Source organism: Vulpes vulpes, chromosome 8 (assembly GCF_048418805.1).
Source record: "Vulpes vulpes isolate BD-2025 chromosome 8, VulVul3, whole genome shotgun sequence".
In the NCBI taxonomy this organism is placed as follows: domain Eukaryota; kingdom Metazoa; phylum Chordata; class Mammalia; order Carnivora; family Canidae; genus Vulpes; species Vulpes vulpes.
Window position 1 is genome coordinate 104,141,735 of NC_132787.1, and position 26,244 is coordinate 104,167,978.

Here is a 26,244-nt window from a genome sequence, read left to right on the forward strand (position 1 = left end):
GTCAGTGCTTCACCTTTCCAAATGTTGAAAAGGCTGCACTTCTGGGGGCTGTGCTGTGAGTGGGGGAGTGCTCCCTCTCTGGCTGCTTCCCCTCAGTGACACTCAGGACTCCAGAAACCCCAATCTCTGGATTTTGGGAAGCCGGCTACCCCCCCCCCCCCGAAGCCGGGGTCAGGACCAGGAGTCCCCAGGCCAGGTTCTGGGGCTGAGAGGGAAGCTGAAGGGGAACCTGCAGGGGCAGGAAGCTGTGGGAGCTGCATGGATCCAAGAACAGGTGCCAGCAGCAAGAATGAGCAAGGCCACACATGAAGCAGAGGAAGAGCTGACGTCCCGGGGTCTAAGCCCTCGGTCCCATTGGTGATCATCAGTCAAGTGGTGAGCAGGGTCTGTAGACGTCTCTGGAGGGCCTGTGGCATAGTCCAGGATGGGGAGAGGTCAGGGAAGGGGCCAGAGGGAGGAGTGGAGTGGCCACCTCCTCTGGCTCGGACACTAGGCCCTGCTCCCTCTAACTCACTCACGCAGCCCCTTGAGGGCTGCTCCTTCCAAGCTCAGAGAAATCCAGTAATCCCTCCAACGTAACAGAATCAATAAGTGAGAGTGTGAACCAAGGCCTCTTGGTTCCAAAGGCCTTGTTCTTTCCAACAGACCCTGTTGTGCCCGATGGTCCAGCGGCAGGTGGTTCCAAGGACCACGTGCCCCATCCACTGCCTTTATTCAGGATCAGGAAACTGTGTACACAGATCAGACGACCAGCATTTTCTCAGACAGTCTTTATTTCAAACGATCTGTTTCATTCACCTCATAATCCATGAAGATGTCTTGGAAACCCCAGTCTGCGCAGAGCTTTCCTGTACCCAGAAGTCATGCGGTTTGTCACCAGCCCAGGGCCCTGAACTTTGGCTTAGGGCTCCGAGCCTCTTGAGGATCCAGGGCCTTTTTTTCATCTTGACGTCCTCCCTTGGAATGGAGGGACACCCTGCATGTATGATGTTTCTCTCCCGCCTTCCTGAGGCCAGGGCTCATGCCTTATTCATCTCAAAGCCCTGGGCCCAGGCAGCATTGGGTTGGCTGTGCATGAATCTCATGGATGACCGTGATCCATGGGTGATCCTGTGGAGAGTGGGTGATTAAGGCTGGATCCCAAGAAGCAGTTCCACCTGTGTGTCCAAGGGAGCTACAGAATCAAGAAGTTCAACACTTCTAGCCCGTAAGAGAAAAGAGGGCTGAGACCAGAAGTGTTTATAAGGCAAGTGTCTCCCCTTACAAGTTGGGTTGCTGGCGTTGGGAAGACCGGACCAGCGCTGAGGAACGTGAGGGCGTGGAGCCCTCCTCCCTTGGACTATCGCCACATCCCCTGACAGCTCACCTCCCTACACAAGAACGTACATTTCTAGAAGTCATGTAGTAGTGCCACCTGGTGGCCCCCACCATGTTATATGTCACGTGTCAGATAAGACAATTTATTAGGTTGAGCCCCCCACCCCCGACTGGATTCTCGACCTAGAGATAACCCTCAATTTTCCAGCCCTGAAGAGGATTGAGGAGCGGGCCTGATGTAGATTCTCCAGAATGGTCCTTCCCACCTCTCAGTACCAGTTCCTCCATCCCTTCCCATGACCTACAGACCCTGACAATCCAGGCCCTGACCAATCTGAGCCCCAACTGCCAACTGTCCCCCCACATAGGCCTTGCTTTCCAGCAGCCATCTATTCACAGCCCCCACTCTGTGTAGCCCAAGCCAGAGCCCTTGTGAGGTGCCTTTTGGGGTCTCCAGGAGAAGAAATGGAGCCATCTCAAGTTTATTCAAATGCTTCCTGAGCTCTCCAGAGTTCTGAGCCCAGGGGTCGGGGGCTGGGGATGGGACATCTGGGGCACACAAAGTCCCACATGACAACATGGTGCTGTGCATGCCCCTCTCAGCCCAGCGCCTTCTCCTCTGCAGAGACTTCCCTGGCCTGGCCGGCCCCCTCCAGCACTGCCAGTCCCCTCGGGCCTCTGCACCCTTTCCTGGGAGACCCTTGATCCTCTGAGCCCATAACTCTCTGGGGGTCGGGGAAACAGTGCCTCATTCTTCTCTGCCACCATCACGTCGTGAGCCAGCCATAGTGTAGACAATGTGTCAGAGCCTGCTGAATAGAAGAATAAACTGTGTCACCCTGGGCCTTTGTCTTTCCATCACTAAAAACGGAAAGATTGAACTTGGTGTCTCCAAAATCTTCCCAGCTGAAAACTTCTAACTCTGTGGTCTGAGGCCATGAAGTGGAGGCCTGCGTGTAAGTGCACTTTGTGTCTGTGTGTGTGCGCGCACACGTGTGCACAGGTGCATGTGTGCTGACGAGGGTGGGAAAATATTATTCCAATGTTAGAAATGTCTCCATCTTCCTCCAGGACACAGGCCAAGGGGCAGAGTTGAGGTGCACCCCTCTGGTCATCAATCTAGAAGTTTAGGGATTTTTTATGAACATAAGAAATCATTAACTCAATCTCCAGCTCTTTCTCATTCCCAGAAAATGGGACTGAAAGTCCCAAGCTTCTAATCATGGTGACTGGCCGGAACCTGCAGGTACTCAGGAGCCACCAAGAGTTGCCTCATTAGAACAGAAGATGCCCCCACTCCCTAGGGACTTCCACGGGATTTAGGAGCTCTGTGTAGACATTCCTATCAGCCCCCCTTACTCAAGAAATTATAGGGGTTTTAGGAGCACTGTGTCAAGAACCGGGGACAGAGACCAAATACATATTTCTGGTGGTATCCCAGTCCCCATCCTCCTTGGAGTCACTGTCCCCTCCAGGGGCAACCAGAAGGTTAAGAGGCTGCTCTGTAGTCTCCGGACTTAGTTCTATAAGCAAGTGTTTGCTAAATGTCAAAGCTGCGGATGGCAGGTCCCAGAGCCAGGGTGGCCGGGAGCTGCTTTCCTGATCTCATCCAGGCTCCCACGGCCCTAAGCCAGTGGTTCTCAAAATGAGGTGCCCAATCAGCAGGATCAACATCACCTGAAAAATTGTTCAAAATGCAAATGATCAGCTCCACCAGCTCTGGGTGGGCCCAGTGAGGTGCACTTTATCACACTCTCAGGGGATCCCAGTAAAGGCTCAAGTGTGAGAGCACTGACCCAAGCTGCCCCTTTATGCAACTGACCAGCCTGCAGGCTCCATCCCCAGAGATGATGCTCATCCAGGCCGGATGCAGGGTGCTGTGCAGCCTATAAACCGGGGGACCGGGTGCCCAGAGGAATGGGTGGGACTGCGGATTTGAAGGTGGGATTTGGGTTGAGTCCTGGAGGACAAGAATGAGGAGACCTGTAGGTGAAAGGAAGTGGGCTGGATGGGAATAGAGGCCGGAGCACGATGGGCCTGGAGCACTAGAAGGTCTGGGGCAAAGTGATGGTTGGGGGGTGAGGGCTCCCCTGGGAGGGAAGGTGGGAGGGCTGAGGGGAGGGGGTGCAGGGGTGAGGAGTGGAGCCGTGTGAGGAAGCTTCCATCATCCCCTCCCACCCCCCACAGGATGCCCCGTGCAACGCAGACCTTCCTTCAGCACCTGAGTCCCCGTTTGAGGCCTTGATGATGATGACATTTTGGCACGTGGGACCCCATGCTCGCAAAGGCCCGCTGCCCCTGCGGTTACAGAGTAGATTCGCAGTTCCTGCTCTGCCTCCACCACAGCCTCCAGTTCAGCCCCGTTCCTGCCGCAGACACTGCTGAGCCGGCGGAGGGCCGAGTCCCAGCAGCCAGCCCGCCCTGGCCGGCACACGGGCAGGCACCTGCAAGTGCTTTATTTGCTTAGGCTCAGCACTATTGCTACCACCCCCATTCTATAGAGGGGAACATCCGCCCCAGTTCGCACAACTGGAAGCTGCATGTGACCCCAGCACTTCCCTTACACTGAACCCCCTCCCAGGCCATGGTACCCAGAGGAGGAGGTGGATGACTTGTCCCAACCCTCACACTGGGAAGACTGGGCAGGAAGAGCTGCTCCCTTTCCATCAGGTGACCTACAGCGCCCCCTTTCCACGTCCCAGGGGCAGCCACTGGGCCTGCGATGACAGAAGAGCTGAATCCAGGGCCTCCGTGGAAGGAGTTGGCTCAGCCCGGAGCTTAGAGACACGCAGGATCTCTCTGCTCTTCCTCTCCACTTCGGGGCATGTGTGGAAAGGGTGATGAACAAAGAACCAGGCGCTGGGTTAAAAGAAGAACGAAAATCCAGGAGGATGAAAAGGGCTCCTCCAGCCCTGCCAATTAGCCTCCGTTCGGCCTGAGGGCGGAAGTGTATCCGGTTTGTTGATCTTCCTAGGCCCAGACAGGTTGCGGGGGCGTTGAGGAGGCTGGCGGTGAACCACAGCCTTTGGTGATCGCAGCTATATTAAGATCAATTACACGGTGCAACAAACATTTGAATCATTCTCCATCCTAACTGCTTGGACTTGAATATGCATGAGAAGCTGCTCAGAAATGACTAAAATACATACATACACATATATAGTCAAAAAGCCAGACAGGTCTAGGGTGAAGACAAACAAAAGGCAATTTTCCACTCTGGTGAAAGGGTGTGGGAAGCGTGTAGAACCTTGTGCTGGATTGATTGATGAAGACTCATTCACAACCAATGTGCAAATCCGAGGGCCCACTGGGAGCTTTGCCCACAGCGGCCCTTTCATCCAGGTAGGAAGTATTTTCCCATTTATAGACGGGGAAGCTGAGGCTGCAGAAAGTAAGGTCGTGCTGCTGGTCTGTGCCCAAGGAGGAATTTGAGCTGTGATCTCCCTGCCTTTTCCATGCAGACATGGCTCTGACACTGGAAAGACCCCAGTTCCACCCACCAGGCTCATGTTCCACAAAAACAATGTTGATTTCTACTTCCTGAATGTGTCTGTACAAGAGAACAGCGTCACACAGGACCATAGCCAATACAGAACAGGAGTGATCAGAAAAGAAAGAATTCCTGGAAATAAAGAGTCATAATTCTAAAAAATATTCAGGTAATTAGAAGAACTATAAAACGGGCATTAGCTGAACACCAAATCAATAATATAGGTGGTAGAGCCAAAAAATCTTCAAACATAGGACAGAAAGGCCAAAGAAAACAGAACTACCTGTGCCACACACACAAAAACAGTCACAATTAATACCCGTGTAGAATTGATCCTCACTTTTTAAAAAGACTTTATTTATTTATTTGAGACAGAAAGAGCAGGTGTGGATGGGAGGGGCAGGGGCAGAGGGAGAAGCAGACACCCCCCTACCCTGCTCCCTGATACCCTGCCCCTGAGCAGGGAGCCTGCTGCAGGGCTCCATCCCAGGACCCTGGGATAATGACTTGAGCCAAAGGCAGATGCTCAACCCACTGAGCCACCCAGGCGCCCCTGATCCTCACTTTCTAATAAGAGTCCTCGAAGGAAAAAAGCCCAGCAGAAACGCAGGAGAAAAAATAAAGCAATAATGGAAGTGAATTTCTCTGAGCTGAAGAACATCTTGAGTTTCCAAACTACAAGTCTACCAAGTGTTGAATGGGAAAAGCTTAAAAAGATGCACACTTTCTAGGTGAAATTTCATGTCCTCATAGAGCTTCAGAATTCCAAAGATACAGAAAAGTCCCAAAAGCCTCAACAGTGAAAAACCAAATGACTGGTGAAAGAAGAAAAAGCAGCTGTCTTTGGGCGAATCCACCCGGCAGGTGTCATCCAGCCCAACCAGCAGTCCCATGCAAGGGCAAAGTAAAGACAAATCCAAACAGACATGGATTAGAGAGTTTAGCATCCTACCTGGTGGGTGGAACTGGGGTCTTTTCCCACCTTTCAGGTCTACCCTGAAAGATACACCCAAGGATATGTCTCCGAGAAAACAACAACAAAAAAAAAGGGATCCAAGAAAGAGGATGACGTAGCAGGCAAGAAACTAAAAACTATCTTCCACACCCAGGGGCACAGCGTGAACAAAGATCGCAGGATGACGACTGGGTCACAAACCTTGACAGCAAATGACACAAACCCAGTCAGGAAACCGGAAGGCTCTGGAAAGAACGCCTCCAACAGGAGAAGCACGTTCATCTTCAGCAAGTACTGTGTTGAAAAACCGGACGATCCCAGTGATCACACAAGAAGGCAAATCAGATTGGAGTGGTGAAATAAAAAAAAAAAAATTGTGTGCTGTCCCCTTCACCTGTGCTCATCTGCGGTGAAGAATTACCCACTGGTGGTATTGAAAATGCTGACTATCGGTCTAGATTTGTTTAGTATCAGTTGACGGTCAAAGCACAGAATTAATCACACAGGATGGAATATATGGTTCCATATATTCACAAACTAGAAGCATGGGGCCCAGAGAGGGAGGGGAGGCAGAGAGAACCCAATCCCACTTGTACGCCGTGGGGAGTTGGGAGATACCAGAACTGACGTGTTGAGAAGTAGAAGGTTATCACATGAAGCCCTAAGGGTGACGACAGAAGAAGTGAAACTTCTAAAATAGGACTTTCAGAGATTGGGGTTGCTGGGAAGTGATATTCCATAAATAAGCTAAAATGCCTCATTTCCTTGGGGGGAGGGCGGCAAATTCTTTCAATCATTCACTACGTATTTATGAAGGACTTATTAGGTGCTTGGCCCTGTGCTGCGTTCTGGGAGTTTGGAGGTAACCAAAAACCCAGGCCCTGTCCTCAAAGAGCTAGCAGTCTAGTGGGAAAGACGGATGTTCATTGTCTAAAAAAAAAATCACATAAGTAAAGGTGAAACTGCAGATGTGGTGAGCGTACGAAGAGAGGCACGTGGTGCAGGGAGAGTATAGCTCAGAAGCCTTTGACCCAGACACGGAGCTCAAGGAAAGAGGCTAATGATCGAGCCTCAGCTGGAAGGACATTGAGAAGCCAAGTAAGCAAGCAGAGGAGAGAAAGCAGAGGGAGCAAGCAGCGTGTGCAAAAGTCCTGTGGCAGGAGGAAGTGAAAGCCTGAAAGAAACCCAAGGTCCTAGAGGATAGAGCGAAAGAGAGAGCAGGCCGTGGAGGCCGAGGCTAGACGGGAGGTACGTAGGGGATGCACAGCCCCGTGGGCCAGGAATTGGTTCTAAAAGCACTGAGGTCATTACCATGTTTCATTCCAAATAATGGAACAACATAGAAGGTTTCCCAGCTCGCTCTATGAGGCTGAAGTAAGCCTGATACCAGCCTCTTCAGGGAAAAGGATGACACAAAACAAGAAAACTGTAGGCCAGTCTCACTTGCCAATACGGAGGTAACAGTCGTAAATAAAACATCGGCGGGCAGCCCGGGTGGCCCAGCGGTTTAGCGCCACCTTCGGCCCAGGGTGTGACCCTGGAGACCCGGAATCGAGTCCTGCGTCCAGCTCCCTGCAGGGCCCGGAACTACAGACGGGGCCTCCCAAATCCTTCCTGGCTCCGGTCGCACTGGGGGCAGGCGCAGCCCCCTGCCCAGTGCCGTGCAGCCCCCATCGACACGGCTGCTGACAAAGCTGTGGACAAAACCCGTTTTTCTTTGCCATCAGCCTCTCAGGTGTTGGGCTCAGGTGCACACCTCATGGGCCGCCCCCCTCTGAGGGCTCTAGCTCCCATCCCTTCCTGCTCCGAAACAGCCAGGTCCCCCCACAAAGCCTCTGCTCACCCACCTCCTCGTTACCTTACTCACTCCACGGACACTTGAGCCCCGGCCTGGGCTGCTCTGGGCCTAGGGATTGTCGGAACCCCATCCCCCTTTCAATGCTTAGTGGGCTTCCTGTTAACTCCGTGACTCAGGGAGGAGCTCACGGCCAGGAGGGGAGGCTCGGCCCCAGCGTCAAGACGAGGCTGGCGCTCTGCTAAAGGGAGGCCAAGGAACTCAGAGATGAACAGCGCACCCAGGCTGTGCTATCAGGGAGGGCTTCTCGGAGGAGGTGACCAGGAAGCCGTGCCTTGTAGAAGGAGCAGGAGGTAATCAGGTGGAGATGGGGCCGTCCTACCGCATTCCTGCAGAAGGGGAGGGAGCATTAGAGACTTTAAGGTTGGGTGGGGCCGGGCCTTGCCACTGTTCTAGCGTAATAGACACCGCGGCCGTGTGGGCTCAGCATCCTCCCTCCTCCTTGCTGCAAGCCTCCTCCACTGGGGATTGTTTCTGGAACCCAGGCCTATGGCAGCCAGGGCATGGCCGTCCCCTAACCGCTGGGATGACCCACTTCTGGCCGGTGAGAGGCACAGGGGTGTGTGTTAGGGACGAACTCATGCCTGAGGCTCGTGTCAGCAGAGAAGAGCCAACAGTTGCTGAAAGTAATGAGAAGGGACAGGCCACTAGCGGACAGTCCCCAACCGTGTCCGGGAGGCCCGGGGACTGGGAGGAGCTGGTACCTTCCCATAGAATGGAACTGCTTTGATGGCCCACGTGGGGGCCAGCGGGGATGGGGAGGCCGCGGAGCCAAGGCTGGGGGGGGGGGGGCGGGACAGAGCCTGCGGCCAGGAGAGAGGGGTTTCCACACCAAACAGGCTCAACGAGATCCTTGTATCCGACCCTGGAGCATGGAATTGACTGGAAGCCCACGAGGCAGGGAGGAGGGAGGATGTCCCGGAAACTGTAAGCCCAGCTGGCAGCAGCCTGGTCTACTCAGCCCGGAAAACGGACCCCGGGCCCCACTTGGGTACCTGCTGCACATGGCCGCGGCCTAGGAGGGGTCCCTGCAGCCACCAGGGAGGACCGAGGGCAGACCGGGGACAGTGGGGGACAGTGGACGAGGACATATCCGCCCGTCCCTGCCTGGATGGCCCTCCACGTGGCTTTGCCTGCCCAGCGGCGTACGACAGGTCCTAGGGCCCATGACGGCTCAGCTGGCCAAATGCAAACCGGAGCTTCTTGCTGTTGTGTTCCCCCCTCCCTCCAACACTGTACTTCGGCAGTGTTGGCAGTAGATGGCCCATCTGAGGCCACAGGTCACCAGACCGTGAGGCTCGATGTCCTGCCCTGCAGGGCACAGAGCCCTCTCACAGAGGCCTGGTGGGCCCCGGGGCAGACACAGAGGCGAGCTGTGCCTTTGGGTGCCTGGCCCTGGGAGGGAGTCATGCGAAGGTCATGTACATGCCAGTAGTTCATACGTGACACAGGCCCTGAATACTCCAGCCTGATCACAGTAGCCCCAGCCCGTGTCAGCGAGGACTGCAGAACCCAGGCCTCAGCAAACGACCTTCCCCTGGCCACAGGAACAGATCCAATGATGGGCGTAGGACCCAGTTCAGGCCCCTGGAAAGGGGATGAGGGGATATCTGCTGGGATCTTCTGGGAGAGTTCTTTTTATTCTGGTCACCTCTTCTGGTTGTCCCCGTAGAGGTGAGCACACACCTGCTGCTGCCACCCTATCAGAGGATAGGGCCCACCTATGAGGAAGCAGGGCTAGGAGAGCTGCAGGGAGAGGAAACCAGGCTCCTGGATCAAGCCAAGCCTGAAGCCCACCTGCCCTCAGCCTAAAGCATCACCCTACTGTTTAGGTCCGTGTGGGTCCAGTTTCCCGGTGGCTTGGAGCCCAGAGCATCCTGCTGGATGGCCCGTGTGAGAGTGGGACAAAAGGGGCGAGAGAGGAGCAAGCCATACTGCCTCATCCCCGAGGCCTCCAAGGGATGACAAGGAACGTGGACTTCACCTCAAGCGCCGAGCTTGGTGGGGGAGGAGCGGGGAAGGAGGAGGGTAAACCAGGTGACAACTTGTTGGATCAGCAGTTTTGACAAATGCCTTTGTTGCACAGAAAATGGATTTCAGGGCCACGACGGGAAGCAGGGGACAAGTTCGTGAGCTCTTATAGTAAACGGGCTACACGGGATGCAGCTGCGGCCCCCGAGGTGTCCTGACCCAGACCCCTGAGGGGCCGTTTTCTCTGGGGGATGCTGGCTTTGGGAAGTGAGGGTGGCAGGGGGCTCCCCTTGTATTCTGAATGCTGCTTCGGAACATCCTCTGGGAAGAAGGTGGCTTCCCAGCCAGACCCGAAGCTCAAGACCCACCGGAAGCAGAGAGGGGACGAGGGTCTAGGGAGTCGCCTGCCCAGCTCTCAGATGTGATTCCACTTCCCACAGGCTCCCTGAACCGAGTGAAGGCCCCCGTTTTGCAGTGGGGCTTCCCCGAGGAGCGGCAGAAACAGCGTGGCCTGTGCACTGGGCCGGAACCCACTTCACCCACCAGGCCCCGCTCCGGGCTCTGCCCTGGGAAACTCTGCTATAAATCCCTCATTGTTCGTGGTAGGGCCAGGAGGGTGCTGGCTTTCCTCCAGGAAGGCCCTGAGCGTGGGAGCAAGCAAGGTCTCGGGACCATCCAGGGCGCCCGGTGGACGGGGCCTGGTGGACGCAGCCCTGTGGACATGTCCCCGGGTGTGTCGCAGGCTGAGGGCCCCTCCAGCACTGGGCGGCCAGGGGGCCGGGCACGAGAACAGAATCAGGAGAGTCGTCCACACTGGGCCGAGGCTCACGGTACCTCCACATTAGGGTTTTCTGACCAAAACGCCTTCCGACTTCCTCAGCGAGGATTCGGTGAAGCGCTTGCTCCTTTGGTGTAAACACCTAGCACCCCTCTGGGCCGGGCAGGGGCTCCTCGGGGCATAGCCACAGAGGCAAGGTGCTGTGATATTGTGATTTAGAATCAGAGTATGTGTATTCGGTCCTGGTCCCCACGGCTGGCGGGGCTCCTAAAACCCTTGGGGTTCCTGAAGTGATGAGAGCAGTCAAGGTTCCTCTGCTGTGGTATGGGGGTGACTTTTGGAACTCACCGAGGACAGAGCCAGCTGCTAGTGGAGTCAACCACGTGATCAGAGGTTGGCACATTCAGGCCCACCCCGGCGAGGGGAGGGGCACTGGAAGTTGAGTCCACTCGCCGATGGCCAACGAGTGAATCAATCACACCTGTGTAATGACGCCATCACACACACCCCCCAAATAGGGTTTTGAGAGCCTTCATGTTGGTGAACACGTGGAGGTTTGGGGAAAGTGGCTGGTTCAGAGAGGACATGGAAAGTCCACGCCCTTACCCCGTGCCCTGCCCTATGCATCTCTTCCACCTGTTGTTCTTGAAGTATGTCCTTTTATAATCAACCTGTAATCTTTTTTTTTTTAAGATTTTTATTTATTTATTTATTTATGAGAGAGAGAGAGAGAGAGAGAGAGGGAGAGAGAGGCAGAGACAGAAGCAGGCTCCACGCAGGGAGCCCAACGCGGGACTCGATCCCGGGTCTCCAGGATCATGCCCTGGGCCAGAGGCAGGTGCCAAACCGCTGAGCCACCCAGGGATCCCTCAACCTGTAATCTAATAAGTAAAGTGTTTCTCTGGGTTCTGTGAGCCTCTCTAGCAAATGAATCAAACCCAAGGATGGGGTCGTGGGAACCTCTGATGTAGAGCCAGTGGGTCAGAAGCCAGTGACAACCTGAACTGTGACCGGCATCCTGAGGCAGAGGAGGCCACTGGAGCTTCTGGCCGACCCACAGCTGGGACAGGGAGTCTTCTCATAGGACCAAGCCCTTCACCTGTGGAATCCGATGCTGTCGCTGGGCAGAAGGTGTCAGAATTGTGTTAAAGTGTAGACACCCAGGTGGTGCCACAGGGAATTGTCAGGTTAGGGAGCCCCCGTCCCCTGCACTGGAAACTCATGACCTGTCCCCGAGCGCCAAGCAACAAGACAGGCCCCTGTAGAACATAAGGAAGAGAAGGTCGAGGTCTGGCCAGGGGTCTGGCCACCCGCAGCACGGGGCCAAGCACAGAGCAGGTGACAATAAGTTCATCTCCTATTTTGTGATGCACCCACTGTGTGCCAGGCACTGCTCTAAGTGCCAGGAGATAGACATGGGACCCAGATACAAACCTGCCCTCGGGGGCTCACAGCACTCACTGGTCACTCACTGTCCCCCAACCAGCCGCACCAAGGAAAGGCAGTGTCCTCAGGGAGCGGCACCAGTCCAGGCCCAGCCACTCTGCCGCCGTTAGTGGGAAATTGGCCGAGGCGTTGAAGCTTTCCCAGCCTCCAGTTTTTCTGGAGAATGTGCCAAGTGCTGGGCGCAGAGTGGGTTATTGGGAGAGACTTGTCCCTGCCTGCCCACTCCCTGCCAGTGCTCTGGGCAGCCGGCTAAGAAGGACATTTGGGGTCCCCTGTCACCCACGCTCCATGCCTGTCTGATCCAGGAGCAGGATGTGCTGATGCTCCTGAGGAGGGACACTGGATCTGCCAGCAGTCCCTGCCTCTGTTGGCTGGGAACCAGGTCCTCGGGGAGGCAGAGAGCTGGAGTGGGAGCGCGGGGTTTTGGGGTGAGCCGGGAGCCTTCATATCTTCCTTTGGTTTAGAAGACAGGAGCTGATGTATTTTTGCACAAGAACACATCCACGCACAGACACACACACACACACACACACACACACACAGTCTCGCACTTCATCATGTGCTCCCAGGTCTATGAGAAGTAGAAGCATGTAGACCCCTCATTCTGGCTGAGAACTTCAAAAGGTGAAGATGTGGCTGCCTGGGTGGCTCAGACGGGTTGAGCATCTGCCTTCAGCTCAGGTCATGATCCCGGGGTCCTGGGATCGAGCCCCACGTCAGGCTCTCTGCTCAGCAGGGAGTCTGCTTCTCCCTCTCCCTCTGCCCTCATGTTCTTTCTCAGTATCTCTCTGTCTCAAGTGAATAAATAAAATCTTTAAAAGAAAACCCATAAAGGTAAAGACGTGGGGGCGCCTGGGTCGCTCAGTCAGTTATGCATCTGCCCTCAGCTCAGGTTATGATCTCAGGGTTCCAGGATCGAGCCCCACGTCGGGCTCCCTGCTCAGCACAGATCCTGCTTCTCCCTCTCCCTCTGCTGCTCCCCCTGCTTGTCAAATAAATAAAATCTCCCTGCTTGTCAAATAAATAAAATCTTAAAAAAAAAATAAGTAAGAGGTGAAGATATGACAACCATAGTTTGAAAATAACTGTCTGCAAAGCATATTCAGATGGTGAACCCTGAGCTCTGCCCTAGTGCCCGGGCCACACTGTGTGCATGTGACGGGCAGATTGGGGGCAGCTTCGGTTCTAATTCCTAAAACCTCAGTTTTGACACTTGGCCCAAACCTGTAGCTAGGAGCAGCTGGGGGGCCGACAGAGAGGGAGATGAATGTGGAGACAGGATTGGGGGTCTGGTTCTGGTGACTTTTGGGAGCCCTGTGACTCCCGGGCGGTCTCTTTCCCCTGGTGCAGGGGGTAGTGGTGAGACTCCAGAGTCTCTACAGAACGGTTGCTGCCCATCTCTGGGCCGGGGAGGGGGCAGTGTCAGCTGGGGGAAGGGGGCATCTCAGCCTGGTCTGGAAGCAGGGGTGGAATCCTGATGGTGGAAAGTTGCAAGGGCCATAGGAACGGCAGGAGTCCCTCGTTCAAAGGAGTCAGTATAGAGGTGCCAGTGTCTGGGATTCGAGAAGCCTCCGGCTCTGCTGCAACAGAGGGGTGAGGGGGTGGGGGCAGTGAGAGATGAGGCTGGAGAGGTACTCTGAGCCTGCCTGAAGGGCCTTGAGTGCCACACTATTTATGTGGGGCTGGAGGGGTGCCGTGGGCTCTGGTTCCCACCTCCCACACCCACTCAGGTGCAAGACAGGGATGGCAGCCAGTGCGCCTGGAGGCTGCAGGGAACCCGTGAGCTGGCCAGGCCTCCCCTGAGGCCTCGAGGCCAAGGCCAGGTCAGACCCAGCCCTCCAAACCCAGCGAGGAGCCACGCAAAGCCCAATGTGGCAGAGACAAGGCCCCTGGCTTCCAAGCCCAGCTCGCGACCGCTGAGACAACACGTGTGCCAGCAGCTGGCCTGTGTGTGACCCTCTGCCCCCTCTTGCGGAGCTGGGCTGCCACCATAGCAAGCACACGTCCCGTTTAGCCAGCCAAGCCCTTGCCCGAGGGCATCACACCATGCGGGGCTGCCCTCTCCCTCCCAGCTAGCCCGACGGAAGGGCTGGCAGCGGCGGGGACAGACGCTGCTGTGCAGGGTGGCAGGCACCCCGCCGCGCTCCGCCGGACGCCCACGCTCCCCTGCCTTCAGCTGCGTGACCACAGGCACCTGACACGCGAGTGTCACACCTTCCCAGCCGGTTGTCCAGAGAGGGAAATCAAGTCACGATGATGGCAGCCCTGGCTCCAAGTCCGGCCGGCGGACAGTGACCACATCAGGAATGGTGACATAACAGAGCGCCATCCCCTCGTCCTTGTTTTAATTTCTTTCCCTTTTAGAAACCCGCAGCGTCCCTGTAGCAATGTCTTAGGCGGCTACTAGTGGAGAAAAGCATTTCAGAGGGGGTCCCACCTCAGATTAGGGGGACGGCTGAGATCCCCTTACGAGCCTGCCGCCAGATACATCCCTGCGAGCGTGGTGCAGAGAGCCGTGCTGTCTGCAGCGGGAAGGTAGGAGGCCGCTCTGCAAACACCTGTCCCTCGTTTCCCAGATGTCAGGAGGCCCGGGGAGACGGTTCATTATGGTCCTGCAGGGCGGGGGGGAAGCCCGGGCTGGGGCTGAGGAGGCCCAGGGGCAGGCAAGGACCCCCTGCCTCCCAAGCATCCCCGGCCTGGCCCGTCGGCCGCCGGAACTCCCCCCTTAGCAGGACCCCTTGCAACCAGGCAATGTGCACCTGTTACGGAAACCACAGGCAACTGCTGGAGCCTTACCTGCCCCTCAGGGCTTTTCAGGAAGTGTATGTGAAATAACTCCAGGTCTTGCCATTTTCACAGATTTCCTCCCCCCACCCCGTTTTCTGGGTATTTTGTTTCATTGTTTTAGGTGGTACCTCCAGACCCCAGATGGCAGGTTTTATGCTCCAGACACCTCCTACAACTGCCAAAATGGATCTTGAACCGTGCATGGCCCGAGCATCTGATCCAAAGCTGCTTGCTCAGGAAATGTGTTTTCCTTCTCAATCTTTCCTTAAAAAACAAAACAAAAAAAAAAAAAACCACCCCACCACCAGAACCAGTCCATCTGGAGTGATGGCTTTCCAAGAGATCAGATGACAGCATCTTGCACCATTAGGAAGCTCGGGGCACAAACACTAGGTGGGGGCCTGTGGGGACCTGGGTTCTGATGGAGACTGGGAGCGCTGTGGGTAAGGGAGGGCTGCAGACCAGGGGCGCACCAAGGGGCGTTCCCACCTCGACCACCAAGCCTGTTGCTTCTACTCTCTGGGGCTCAGGTACCTGATCTGAGGATAATTAATTCACCGCATTTGTTTTTATACACACACACACACACACACACACACACACGGGCTTACACACACAATTCTATTTTCAAGATGGCACATTGCTCCCAACGTTGTGAGAACGAAGGGGGGGGGTCTCAATCCAGCTGTGAATTTCAGGCTCCTAAGGACCCCCCCCCAACTCAAGTGCACAGGATGCTGTTCCACATTTTCCCACCCGTGTGGTGGCGGGAGACCCGGACTAGACGGTGCCTAGTTTCCTTCTAACTTGGATATTCCGAGATTCCAAGAAATGTGTCTTTCTTTCTCTCTTTCTCTCTTTCTTTCTTTCTTTCTTTCTCAGAAACTAACAAGTCCCAAGAAGTTTGTGAGAATCACCCACGTCAGAGAAGAGGACGTGTAGACTCTGGTCCCAGGATAGGCGAGATTTAGAGACACTATGGAGGAGAGGCCAGGAAGGGAGGGACAGAGGTTTGCAAAGCAGTTGCCTGCGTTGGCAGAGAACCCAATGCAGGCAACCAGGACCTGGGGATTCTCAGAAAGAGAGAAAGGAGAGCAGGTGTGACCCACACACACACACCGGGACACTGAGAGGGACACGAGTCCCGCCACCCTCGGAAGTGGGCCCCATGCTCCTGGGTCTTTGCTCATGATGCTTCTGGTGCTTGCACAGCTCTTTCTGCTTCCAGGAAAGCTCCTACTCATTCTTCAAGGCCTAATTGAGATCTCATTTCCCACAGCCCCGGGTTGGCGCACTGTCACTGTAGAGGGCCAGGGATGAGAAATATTTTAGGCTCTGAGAGCCATGTGATCTCCTTCACAACTACTCACCTCCGCCCTTGCAGCTGAGAACAGCCAGAGATGATCTGAGAAATGGGCGTGGCTCTGTCCTACTAAGATCTTATTTGAATCTCAGACACTTTGCATGTGTCACAAAACGTTATTCTTTCTTTGGTTATTTTTTTTAAACCACTGAACAACGTAAAAGACATTCTTAGCTCATGGACCGTACAAACGGCAGGCTACATTTGGGCCCCAGGCCATAGCTTGGCAGCTCCTGTTCCGGCCTCCTGATACTCCAAGTGTGGCTTCAGGACCAGCTCCCGGGTTCCTGGAAGGCAGCGGCTGTATCTGGGAGTTTGGTGGAAATGCAGAATTTCAAAGGCCCAGGTAGATCTGCTGACTCAAAGTCTGCATTTTAGCAAGATCTCCAGATGACTCGTGTGCACATTAAAGTTTTTCAAAATTCTGGTGCCTGGGCGTCACCCTAGGACTCAGATGTAACGGGTGTGGGTGCAGGCTGCCCACCAGGATTTTGTAAAGCTCCCAGGCGGTTCTAACGTGCCCTGGAAAGATTCCCCAGGGAGAGAGGGCTGCCCCTCCGCCTGCCTCCCACAGCTGCCTGGCCACTCCTCCACAACTAGACTGCCCCGCACCAGGACACAGTCTAATCCTAATTCTCGAAGTTTCTCAGACAAATCACTTGTCCTCACTGAACACAGTCCCCTCCTTCCAGGAGATGAGCTGGACTCTGAGATGCTTTTGTAGCTATAAAGATACTCCCCACCCGGCCCCCGGGTGAACCAAGGGGAAGGCACCTCCTGATCCAGGATCCTCCTGGCCTCTCCCCAAGCAGGAACTTCCTCCTCCACTTAGGCTTCAGAGCCCCCACTGAGCCAAGGTCTACACAGACCAGGACCCCAAGCAACAATCCCCCTCTCCTGACCCCTCCACCTCCACCGAGTCCTACACCCCCAGCCCCACCTCTTTCCTCTACCTCCTTTGGTCACCTGACCCACTATTTCCCTGGTGAAACTCAGGGGAGGGGCACACAATATTGGCTCAGGCCTCTGCACCCCACAGGGACGGCCCTGACGCTCCCAAGGCCTCCCTTCCAAGCCCCTTACCGCAAGGCAGCCTCCCCACCCCCTGGAGTCCCTAACACAACGCATCCTAGGCTTTGAAATCCTGGAAGGAGCCCAGAGAAATCATCCCTCTGTATCCATGTGGGAAAACCAGGGCTCAGAGAAGAGGAAAGACTGGGGGATCACCTACCCCATTCCCCTACCATGGCTCCTCTCTGAGCATCAGCTGCTTCATCAGGGGAAGGAAGAACAGAGTTCTGGGGTTCCTGGGAGATCGACAACCAGAAAGAAGGGCCTGCCGGGACCAACCCTGTGCCAAGGGACTGCTTTTGACTACAAACAGTGTGGCAGTGCCCTGTCCCCTCCCCTTGCTGCTATGCAAGCCCAACCCAGACCGTGGAGGCCAGAGTGGACGGCTGTGGGTCCCACCCCCGTGTCAGCACACAGTCACAGACACGGCTGCCATTTACTGAGCAGCTACTACGTGCCAGGCACCTGCTAAGCACCATGGTTCTCTGAGAGATTCTAATGAGCCCCCTTTAACGAATGATCCCAACGAGGATCAGAGGGGCTCATCAGCGGGCCTGAGACCACACAGCTACCAAGAGAGTGGAGGGGGAGAGAAAAGTGTTTGAGCTGGAAGACATCTCAGAGAATCTCCCTCACTCCCTGGGCTTCAAACCCAAGCCGATCTGGCTCTGTTCCTCTGCGGGTTATCAGACCAGGCTGGAGGTGGGCCACACTCGGGTTTGTCCATCCAGCCGACACGTCAGAGGCACTGGTTCTAGACGGAAGGATGAGCTGGAGGACAGGCATATCCACCCTGAGGAAGCTCAGAGCTTCTCCTGGTCTACAGACCCCCCTCCCTTGTACACCACCGTTCCGAGGCCGCCTCATAGCAAAGAGAACACATGGGCTTTGGGGTCTTCACACCTGGGACTGAATCCCTGCTCTGTGTGGTCTTGGGCCTCAGTTTCTTCACCTGTCTAATGGGGATACCCATCTAGCAGGGCTGCTGAAAAGACTGGAAAGAAGTTGAGAAAAGGGCCTCCCACAGGTGATAAATAAGTGGTAACCACGCCGCTTGGCGCTTCTAGCTCTGTGAACTCTTCCCCTCCTGGGAGCAAGCTTTTCCTCAGAAGGAAAACAGAAGGCGGGAGTCGCCAGCACAGAGCCTCCTGGAATGTGGCAAGGCTCCCCGCGCAGAGCCCTGCGCATGAACCCTTTAATTAGCTCTCAACTAAAAATAGCCCCCCGGGGCTGCACACCTACCTCCTGGCCTAGCACAGGGCGTGCCTGAGCTGTGCCTGGGGGGGTGGGGGAGGACAGCCAGCCTGTGACAGAACCTACGACACAGGTGGGATGAACAGAGCAGGAGGCTTTATTGAAAGAGATACAGAACCGGGCGAGGGCTCCTGCCATCAAGCCAGACCATGGCCTCCATCCCTCCCCACCCCCCCCAACGCTGCCCGGGACTCTCGGACACCCCTCTGTCCCCACCGGCTCCTGAGAGCTGGCAACATAAAGGGGTCTTACCCAGCCTCACCAGAGGTGCCCCAGGGGGCCTTCAGAGAGTTCTGTTCAGGAGTCGGTGGAGGGGACAAAAGACAGCCCCTCCCAGGAAGTCAACCGACAGGCCCGTCACACCATCCGTCCCGTCCACTGGCCGAGTCCGTCCGAGCCCGGAGGACCCTCGTCACTTGCAACTCTGGAGCCGGGTCCTATGATGTTTCTCCTCGGTCAGGAGAGGGATGAAGGTGTCGCTGTGGGAGAGCTTCAGCCGGCTGCTCCAGCTCGGCCCCTCCTCCCCCACGGGCTCGGGCGGGAGGCTGTCCAGGTCACTGCGGGAGCACCCCACCTTGCCCTCGCCCCCGCTGCTCGAGGTGAGCTCCATCAGCTCCAGCTCGTGCTTGGCGGCCGTCTCCAGGACCCGCTGCTTGTTGTAGTACCTGACGAAGTTGTTGATGATGGGGTGGATGGGCAGGGCGATGGCAATGACCCCACACAGGAAGCTGATGGCCGCGTTGAGCTTGCCCAGGGTGGTCTTGGGGTAGATGTCCCCGTAGCCCACGGTGGTCATGGTGATGATGGCCCACCAGAAAGACTGGGGGATGCTCTTAAACAGGGTCTCGGGGTGGCTCTGCTCCATGGTGTAGCCCAGCGCCGAGAAGACGAAGATGCCCACCGCCAGGTACATGAGCAGCAGCCCCAGCTCCTTGAAGCTGCGCTTGAGGGCGTAGGTGAGGGTCTGCAGGCCCGAGGAGTGGCGCGCCAGCTTGAAGATGCGGGCGATGCGCATGATGCGCAGGGCTTGCACCGCCTGCTGCACGTTGGTCAGCTCCATCATGCGCGCGCCCAGGTGCGTGAGCGTGAGGCTCACGTAGAAGGGGAGGATGGCCAGCACGTCCACGATGTTCATGAAGGACAGCGCGAAGTGCAGCTTGTTGGGCGAGGAGAAGAGGCGCAGCAGGTACTCCAGCGTGAACCAGCCGATGCACGCCGTCTCCACGTTCTCCAGCGTCGGGTGCTCCACGCGGTTGCCGTCGGCGTCCAGGACCTGCAGCTCCGGGATGGTGCCCATGCACATGACCACGGACGAGACGAGGATGAGCAGGAAGGACAGCACGGCCACCACCCGCGCCGGGCACGACGACTCGGGCTTCTCCAGGAACTTCCAGACGCACTTCTGGCAGCGGCGCCAGCGGCCCTCGGCCGAGTCCACGCCCAGGTCGTCGAGGATGAGCTGCACGCGGCGCGCGATCTCCTCCAGCTCCTCGCGCTTCTCGCTCAGGTGGCTCTTGCAGCAGTCGTCCAGGAACTTGAGGTCCACCTTCCAGAAGTCCATCTCGTTCTTGAAGCAGATGGGACAGATGCCCTTCTTCATGTGCACCTCCCCGAAGTAGTACACCTCGATGACACACTTGAAGGCGTCCGGGTCCCTGTCGAAGTAGAATTCGCGCTTCCCGGGGTCGTAGTCGTCGCACAGGGAGAAGATGGTGTCGTAGCCCCCCGCCAGGCAGCCCATGAGCTCGGCCAGCCGGGTCTCGGGGTACTGGCTGAGCAGGTCCCCGTACAGCACCTGCCGCACGCCCCCCACGTTGACCACGATCTCGATGTCGTCGCCGGCCCGGGAGCCCCGGCTGCCCCGGCTGCCCGGCTCCGGCTCCGGCTCCGGCTCCGGCTCCCGCTCCGGCTCCGGGAGGCTGCGCTCCGCCGCCGCGTCCATGCTCCCGGCGAGCGCGCGCTCAGCCTCGGCTCCGCGCCCCGCCGCCGCCGCCGCCGCGGGTCCGGAGGGTCCGGGGGTCCGGGGGTCCGGGGTCCTCGCCCTCGGGGGGGCCGGCCCGGCGCCCGCCTGCCTGGAGGGGTCACAGCGGGCGGCAGGCGGCGGGGGCGCGCCGCGGGGGGGGCATGCACCCGGCGCCCGGGCTCCTGCGGCCGGGCATGTGGGGCTCTCGCGGCCGCCGGCCTCGCCCTGGGCGCTCACCCCGCTCCCGGCCGGCGCCGCCCGCCGCGTGGGCTCGGCCTCCTGCACGCCCGGGGCGGCGGGGCGCGGGGCGCGGGGGCCGGGGCCGGGGGCCGGGGACCGGGGGGCGGGGGGCGGCGGGGTCGGCGGGGTCGGCGGTCCTCCGCCCCGGGGCGCGCGGGCAGCGGCTGGCAGGTCCCCGGGGCGCGCGCGAGGAGCCCCGGAGCTGCCGGACCCACGCCGCCCGCCGAGGCGCGCGGAGAGCGAACTTGGGCTGCCTGCGCCCGAGCCGTTTCCAAACACAATAGGAATTCCAGCCTGACGTCAAGAGCTTCTCCAACTGTACCCTCTTCTGGTGGAATTCTGCAAGGCACGCGCCGCAGCCGCGGGGAACGGGTTAACCCTTGGGCGGGCCGGCCCCGCCGCCCCCCCCCCCCCCCACCCAGGGCGCAGGGCCCGCGGGGCCCAGGAGCTCCGGCTGCAAAGTTGCTCTCCCCGCCGCGGAGACGGGACCGCTGCCTGTTGCTCCGCTTGCACGCGAGCCCCAGGAAGCCCCTTCCGAGGCTGCTCCGCCCGCGCGCCCGCCCCCCTAGTCCCGGACCCCCCAGACCCCGCCCGCCGGTCCTCCCGGCTCCCTGCGCCCCAGCGCTGCGGGCTGTGGGCGGCACTTCTCCGCCTTCGCCTTCCCCCAGGCGCGCAGCGAGCACATCCGTTCCAGCCCCTGTAGGAAGGAGGGAAGCGACTCGCCCAAGGTCGCACCGCGCCGGGGACGCAGAGCCCGTTTGGCCACCACTGAGTCCCCGAGCTCCCTGCGGTCCTGGCCGACTGATCCACGCCCGCCCGGTTAGCAGGTTGAGATTCCGCCTCCACGTCCTCGCTGCCCACCACTCCCCATTTCTCCGCAGCCCACCGCCACCGCCACTGCCACTAGCCTCCGGAACCTTCGCATCCCCAGGCTCCTGCCTCCCCCCCATTCCCCATTCTGTCGATGGCCCTTCCCACACCCTCCCCTCTCTTCTGGGCTTGTGGCCACAGCTGTCTTTCAGCCACTCATATGCCTGTACCATTGCAATAGCTTGCAGCATGATCTACACTGCAAATTATTGAGCATCATCTGTGACCTGGAGACTATGTTTTTTAAAAAAAATATTCTAGGGGCACCCCGGGTGGCTCAGTTGGTGAAGCGTTTGCCTTCGGCTCAAGTCATGATCCCAGGGTCCTGGGATCCAGCCCCACGTTGGGCTCCCTCCTTGGTTGGGAGCCTGCTTCTCCCTCTCCCTCTGCTGCTCCCCCTGCTTGTGCACTTGTTCTCTCTCTCTCTCTCTCTCTCTCTCAAATAAATAATACCTTTAAAAAGTATTTGAGAGGGAGGGGTGACCAGGCAAGTACAGAGGATTTTTAGGGCAGTGAAACTACTCTGATGATATTGTAATGGTGGATACATGTACATTTGTCAAACCCACAGAATGTACGGCAGCAAGACTGAACACCAATGTAAACTATGGACTCTGGGCAATAATGCTGTGCCGCTGTAGGTTCATCACTTGTGACAAATGTGCCACCTGGCGCAGGATATAGATAGTGGGGGAAGCTGAGCATGTGCCGAGCAGGGTGTATGCAAGAACTCTCTGTACTTTCTGCTCAATTTTGCGGTGACCTTAAAACTGCTCTGAAAAATAAAGTCTATTAAAAATATATGCTGTAGACTCACCATCAGGGAAATGCAAATCAGAACCACTACAACGTATCACCTCCCACCTGTCCAAATGGCTAAGATCAAAACCACGAGAAACAGCAAGCGTTGGTGAGGATGTGGAGAAAAAAGGAACCCCCGTGCACTATTGGCGGGAATGCAAAGTGGTGTAGCCACTGTGAAAAACAGTGTAGAAGGTCCTCAAAAAATTAAAACTAGAGCTATCATCTGATCCAGTAATTCTACTACTAAGTATTTGCCCAAAGAAAACAGAAACACAAACTTGAAAAAAGATACACACCCCCCTGTGGGTAGAGCAGCGTTGACAACCATAGCCAAATTATGGAAGCAGCCTGAGTGTCCATTGACTGGTGAATGGATAAAGAAGATGTGGTATATCTATACAATGGAATATTATTCAGCCATAAAAAAGAATCAAATCTTGCCATTCGCAACAAAATGGATGGAGGTAGAGAGTATAAGGCTAAGTGAAGTGAAAACCATGTGACTTCACTCATGTGTAGGATTTAAGAAACAAAACAAATGAACAAAGAGAAAAAAGAGATCAACAAAAAAACAGGCTCCTAACTATAGAGAACAAACTGATGGTTACCAGGGGGGAGGCGGATGGGGAGATGGGGGAAATAGGAGATGGGTAAAAGGACACTTTCCTTAATGAGCGCCGAGTGATGTATAGAATTGTCAAATCACTATATTGTACACCAAAAACTAACAGAACACCAGTTATGTTAACTATGCCGGAGCTAAAATTTACACACACACACACACACACACACACACACACACACATTCTGTAGGCTGGGATTTTTAATCTTAAATTTCTATCCATGAATGGATCATGAAATCAGTTTGCTGGGCACTCGTCTTTTTCTTTAATGAGCTGGTATAAAAATGAATGTATGAGAATACCTCACGCAAAATGAGTCTTGTTTGGTGAAATTTCTTCTTACAAATTTATTTCCTTTCCATTTAAAAATCAGCCTGCAACCTGTTACTACAGAGTAAGAAATTGAGATTCAGAAAGGTTGAGTAATAATAATATTTATTTTAAGCGTGCCATGAGCCAAGTACTTTCTGAGCGCTTTGCACTTTGCTCATTTAACTCCCATATGCGACTCTCCAAAGGAATAAGGTGTCAGGTAATCCGTCAAGATCACTCAGCCGGCAGGTGGCAAAGTTGGGGGTCGGAACCCCCACAGCCTGTCACAGCCCACACGCCTCACTTCGCATGTTCTGGTCATACAACTGGTAATGATGGAGCTGAGATGGGATGTGAGGCCTGCTTGGTGCAAGGGCTAAATTTCTGTACCGTGTGTGTAATACAGCACCCTCCCTTCTACACACCCCGTATCTGTGTTCCAATCCCGACTCATATTCCTGCCTTTCTCGGTTGCTCCCTAGTTAACCTCCGGGTTATGTTCAAATTGCATCTTGGTGGAAGCTTAATGGGCTTTAAAGCAGCCCTTTATTTATTCAAATATTTATCGAGCTCCAATGGAACGCTCACACACACAGATACACACACACACACACACACTCCGCCCTGGGTGTGGGAGCTGGGTTCATACTCTAGTAGAAAATATGTTTTTTGAAGCTAATAATTAATTTGCAGTAATCGGTATAGCTGAGAGATATGTGGAAGGAGTGGTGGTTCCTGAATTTCCTCTACAGGGGGCGTGGATGAGACCCCCAAAATCTTGGGAAGAGGTTGGAAGAGAAAGAGGCTGCATTTGCTTAGGGCCTTTGCCTGACTTAGGTGGGCATGTGGGGTGTGTGACGGTGATCCCCCAGGCAGGTAGAGGGCCCCCCGCCACCTCCCAGAGCGGTCTCTAGGTTCAAGGCGCTGCCAGAGTGCAGGTGTTTCCTTTCCAGATACCTGGCCAGCCCTGCAGGGCTGCAGACTCAGCACTCTGGAAGAGCCTGGGCTGGATTTGACCCCTGAGGTCTGAGGCCCTCCCGTGGCATACCTGTCTCACCTGGGAGGGAGTGGTCTGTGCAGAGGAAGACATGTCTTTGGGAGGTGGGCTGGTACTGATGGATGAAGCTGGTAACAGACCACACAGAGCCACGCAGATTCTGTAAGGAATTTGGACAAAAGTCAGTTTTTCAGAGCTCAGGTCACCACTCAATAGTTGATTGGTAATGCAATTAATTTACTACCAACCAGCATTTTTATTGAGATAGTATAGAAAACATCGGAGTACATCAACATGGTAAAAAAAAAAAAAACGTGAGTACAGGATACAATATAGAGTTGAGAAAATGTTTCACAGCAGCCCACGGCAGAGCAGGTGTCCACTGGCCGCAGGTGCATGAGAGAGAGACAAATCACAGGTCAGGGCCAGGGAGGAGGACCCCTCCTGGAGACACTGAAGCCATCTGAAGCCAGAACTTAGAAGTGGGCCCCCAAACCCTGCCCTGTAGGGAGCGGTCCCAGGATCTGAGAGGGGAGAGCAGAAGGCTTCATGCACTCACCCCTCCAAACCAGCAAACCCCATGCCCCAGCCTCTTAGCCTCTTTCCCAAAGGCTCACAAGCTTCAGAGCCTTGGCTGCCAACAGGCCTGAGCACAGAATCCTCTCCCTTCCCACCCCTCCAAGCTTCATGCACCCCCCCCCCCAGGGCCCTCTCTACCCACCTGGCCTGAGAAGCACTCACAGGTCATTTGTGGATTCATTCCCTCAGGGTACTCTCTCCAGGTCTGTACCACCACCTCCACCAGGGGCTGAATTGTGTCCTCCTGCCCCTCAAACTCATATGTTGAAACCGTAACCCCCAATGTGACTGTATTTAGAGATGGGGCCACTCAGGACATAATTAGGGTCAAAAACATGATCTAATAGGATTCCTGTCCTTTTAGGAAAAGATACCAGAGTCCTCCCTCCCTCTGCACACACACACAGAGGAAAACTAGGCAAAGACGGAGCAAGAAGGTGGCCATCAGCAAGCCAGGAAGGGAGTCCTCAACCAGAAACGGAAACAGGACGTTCATCTTGGACTTCCAGCTGCCAGAAGTGTTTTGTTATAGCAGCACAAGCAGACTAAGGCACGCTTCCTCCTCTCTCACACCTGACACGTCTTCCCTAAACCTCCCCCATCTCCACAGCTCCAGGCACAGATTCTTCCTCATTGAATCCCTAGACCCTGTCTGAATTTTTGTGGAGGGTTAGACTGGAATGCCATAGGTTAAAAAAAAAAAAAAAAAAGCTCTGTAGGCTGTCTTCTCATCAAGGGTCACTGATGTGTAGAAACTTGAGCAGGAGGCTAGATCCATCAAGAATTTCCTGAAGGATCAAACCAGGGGAAAAAGTCTGGACTTTTTGGCTAAAAATAGAAAGTGTCATGCTGTGGTATATTCAGTCCTGCATTTGACTTCTATTAGAATTGTACATTTCATGATATTGGGGGGATGGGGCACACAAAACCTTCCATTAGGCCCAAGGAGCAGCAGCAGCAGCAATTTTGACTCACGTAGGCTTTTCATTTAAATAGGGATGGAGAAAAAAACCCACAGCCTATTTAGACATTATGAGGAGTGATTGTTTGAACCATAGCTTTCTTTATTAAATATGTATTTTTTTTATTTGTTGAACAATAACATTTTGGGCTATGGAATGCTCCATTTCCACGGCGCTAATTAAAACCAGCACATGTGTATCTAAGTGATTTGTCTAGACAACGAATGATGCAAGCTGTAATCTACTCCTTTTTTATGGAATAATCAGTTCTGCTCAGTTAAAATTTCTTTGTGTTTTGCTGAATCTAATAATACCTTTCATTAGGATTTACTTCTGTACTCTCCTGGAAATTTACATTTCATTATTGGCTGTGTACCTATCAGTGCAGCAAGCTACCCCTGGGGCCCTGAAGAATTGATTGACCAGAAGCCTCCTGACTCCTCCTGTCTGAATAAAGTGTCCCTGGGAGTCCAGGGCAGGAGGTCGGCTGGGTGGGAGGGGTGTTGGATCAAGAACAGGGGTAGCGGAGAGAATGATGTAAAACATCAGGAAATGTCAGTTTTGCCTTGGCTCCTGAGCTGTTTTTTTTTTTTTTCTTTTCTATGCC

General features: G+C 55.4%; 1 protein-coding gene across 1 annotated transcript; it reads right to left on the reverse strand.

The window, feature by feature from the left end:
* Nucleotides 1-18,366: 18,366 nt before the first annotated feature.
* On the reverse strand, nucleotides 18,367-20,546 carry KCNF1 (potassium voltage-gated channel modifier subfamily F member 1). The gene has a single exon (XM_026009102.2). The coding sequence runs from the start codon at nucleotides 20,227-20,229 to the stop codon at nucleotides 18,700-18,702; it is 1,530 nt and encodes a 509-aa protein (XP_025864887.2). The 5' UTR covers nucleotides 20,230-20,546; the 3' UTR covers nucleotides 18,367-18,699.
* Between the last annotated feature and the right edge of the window lie 5,698 nt (nucleotides 20,547-26,244).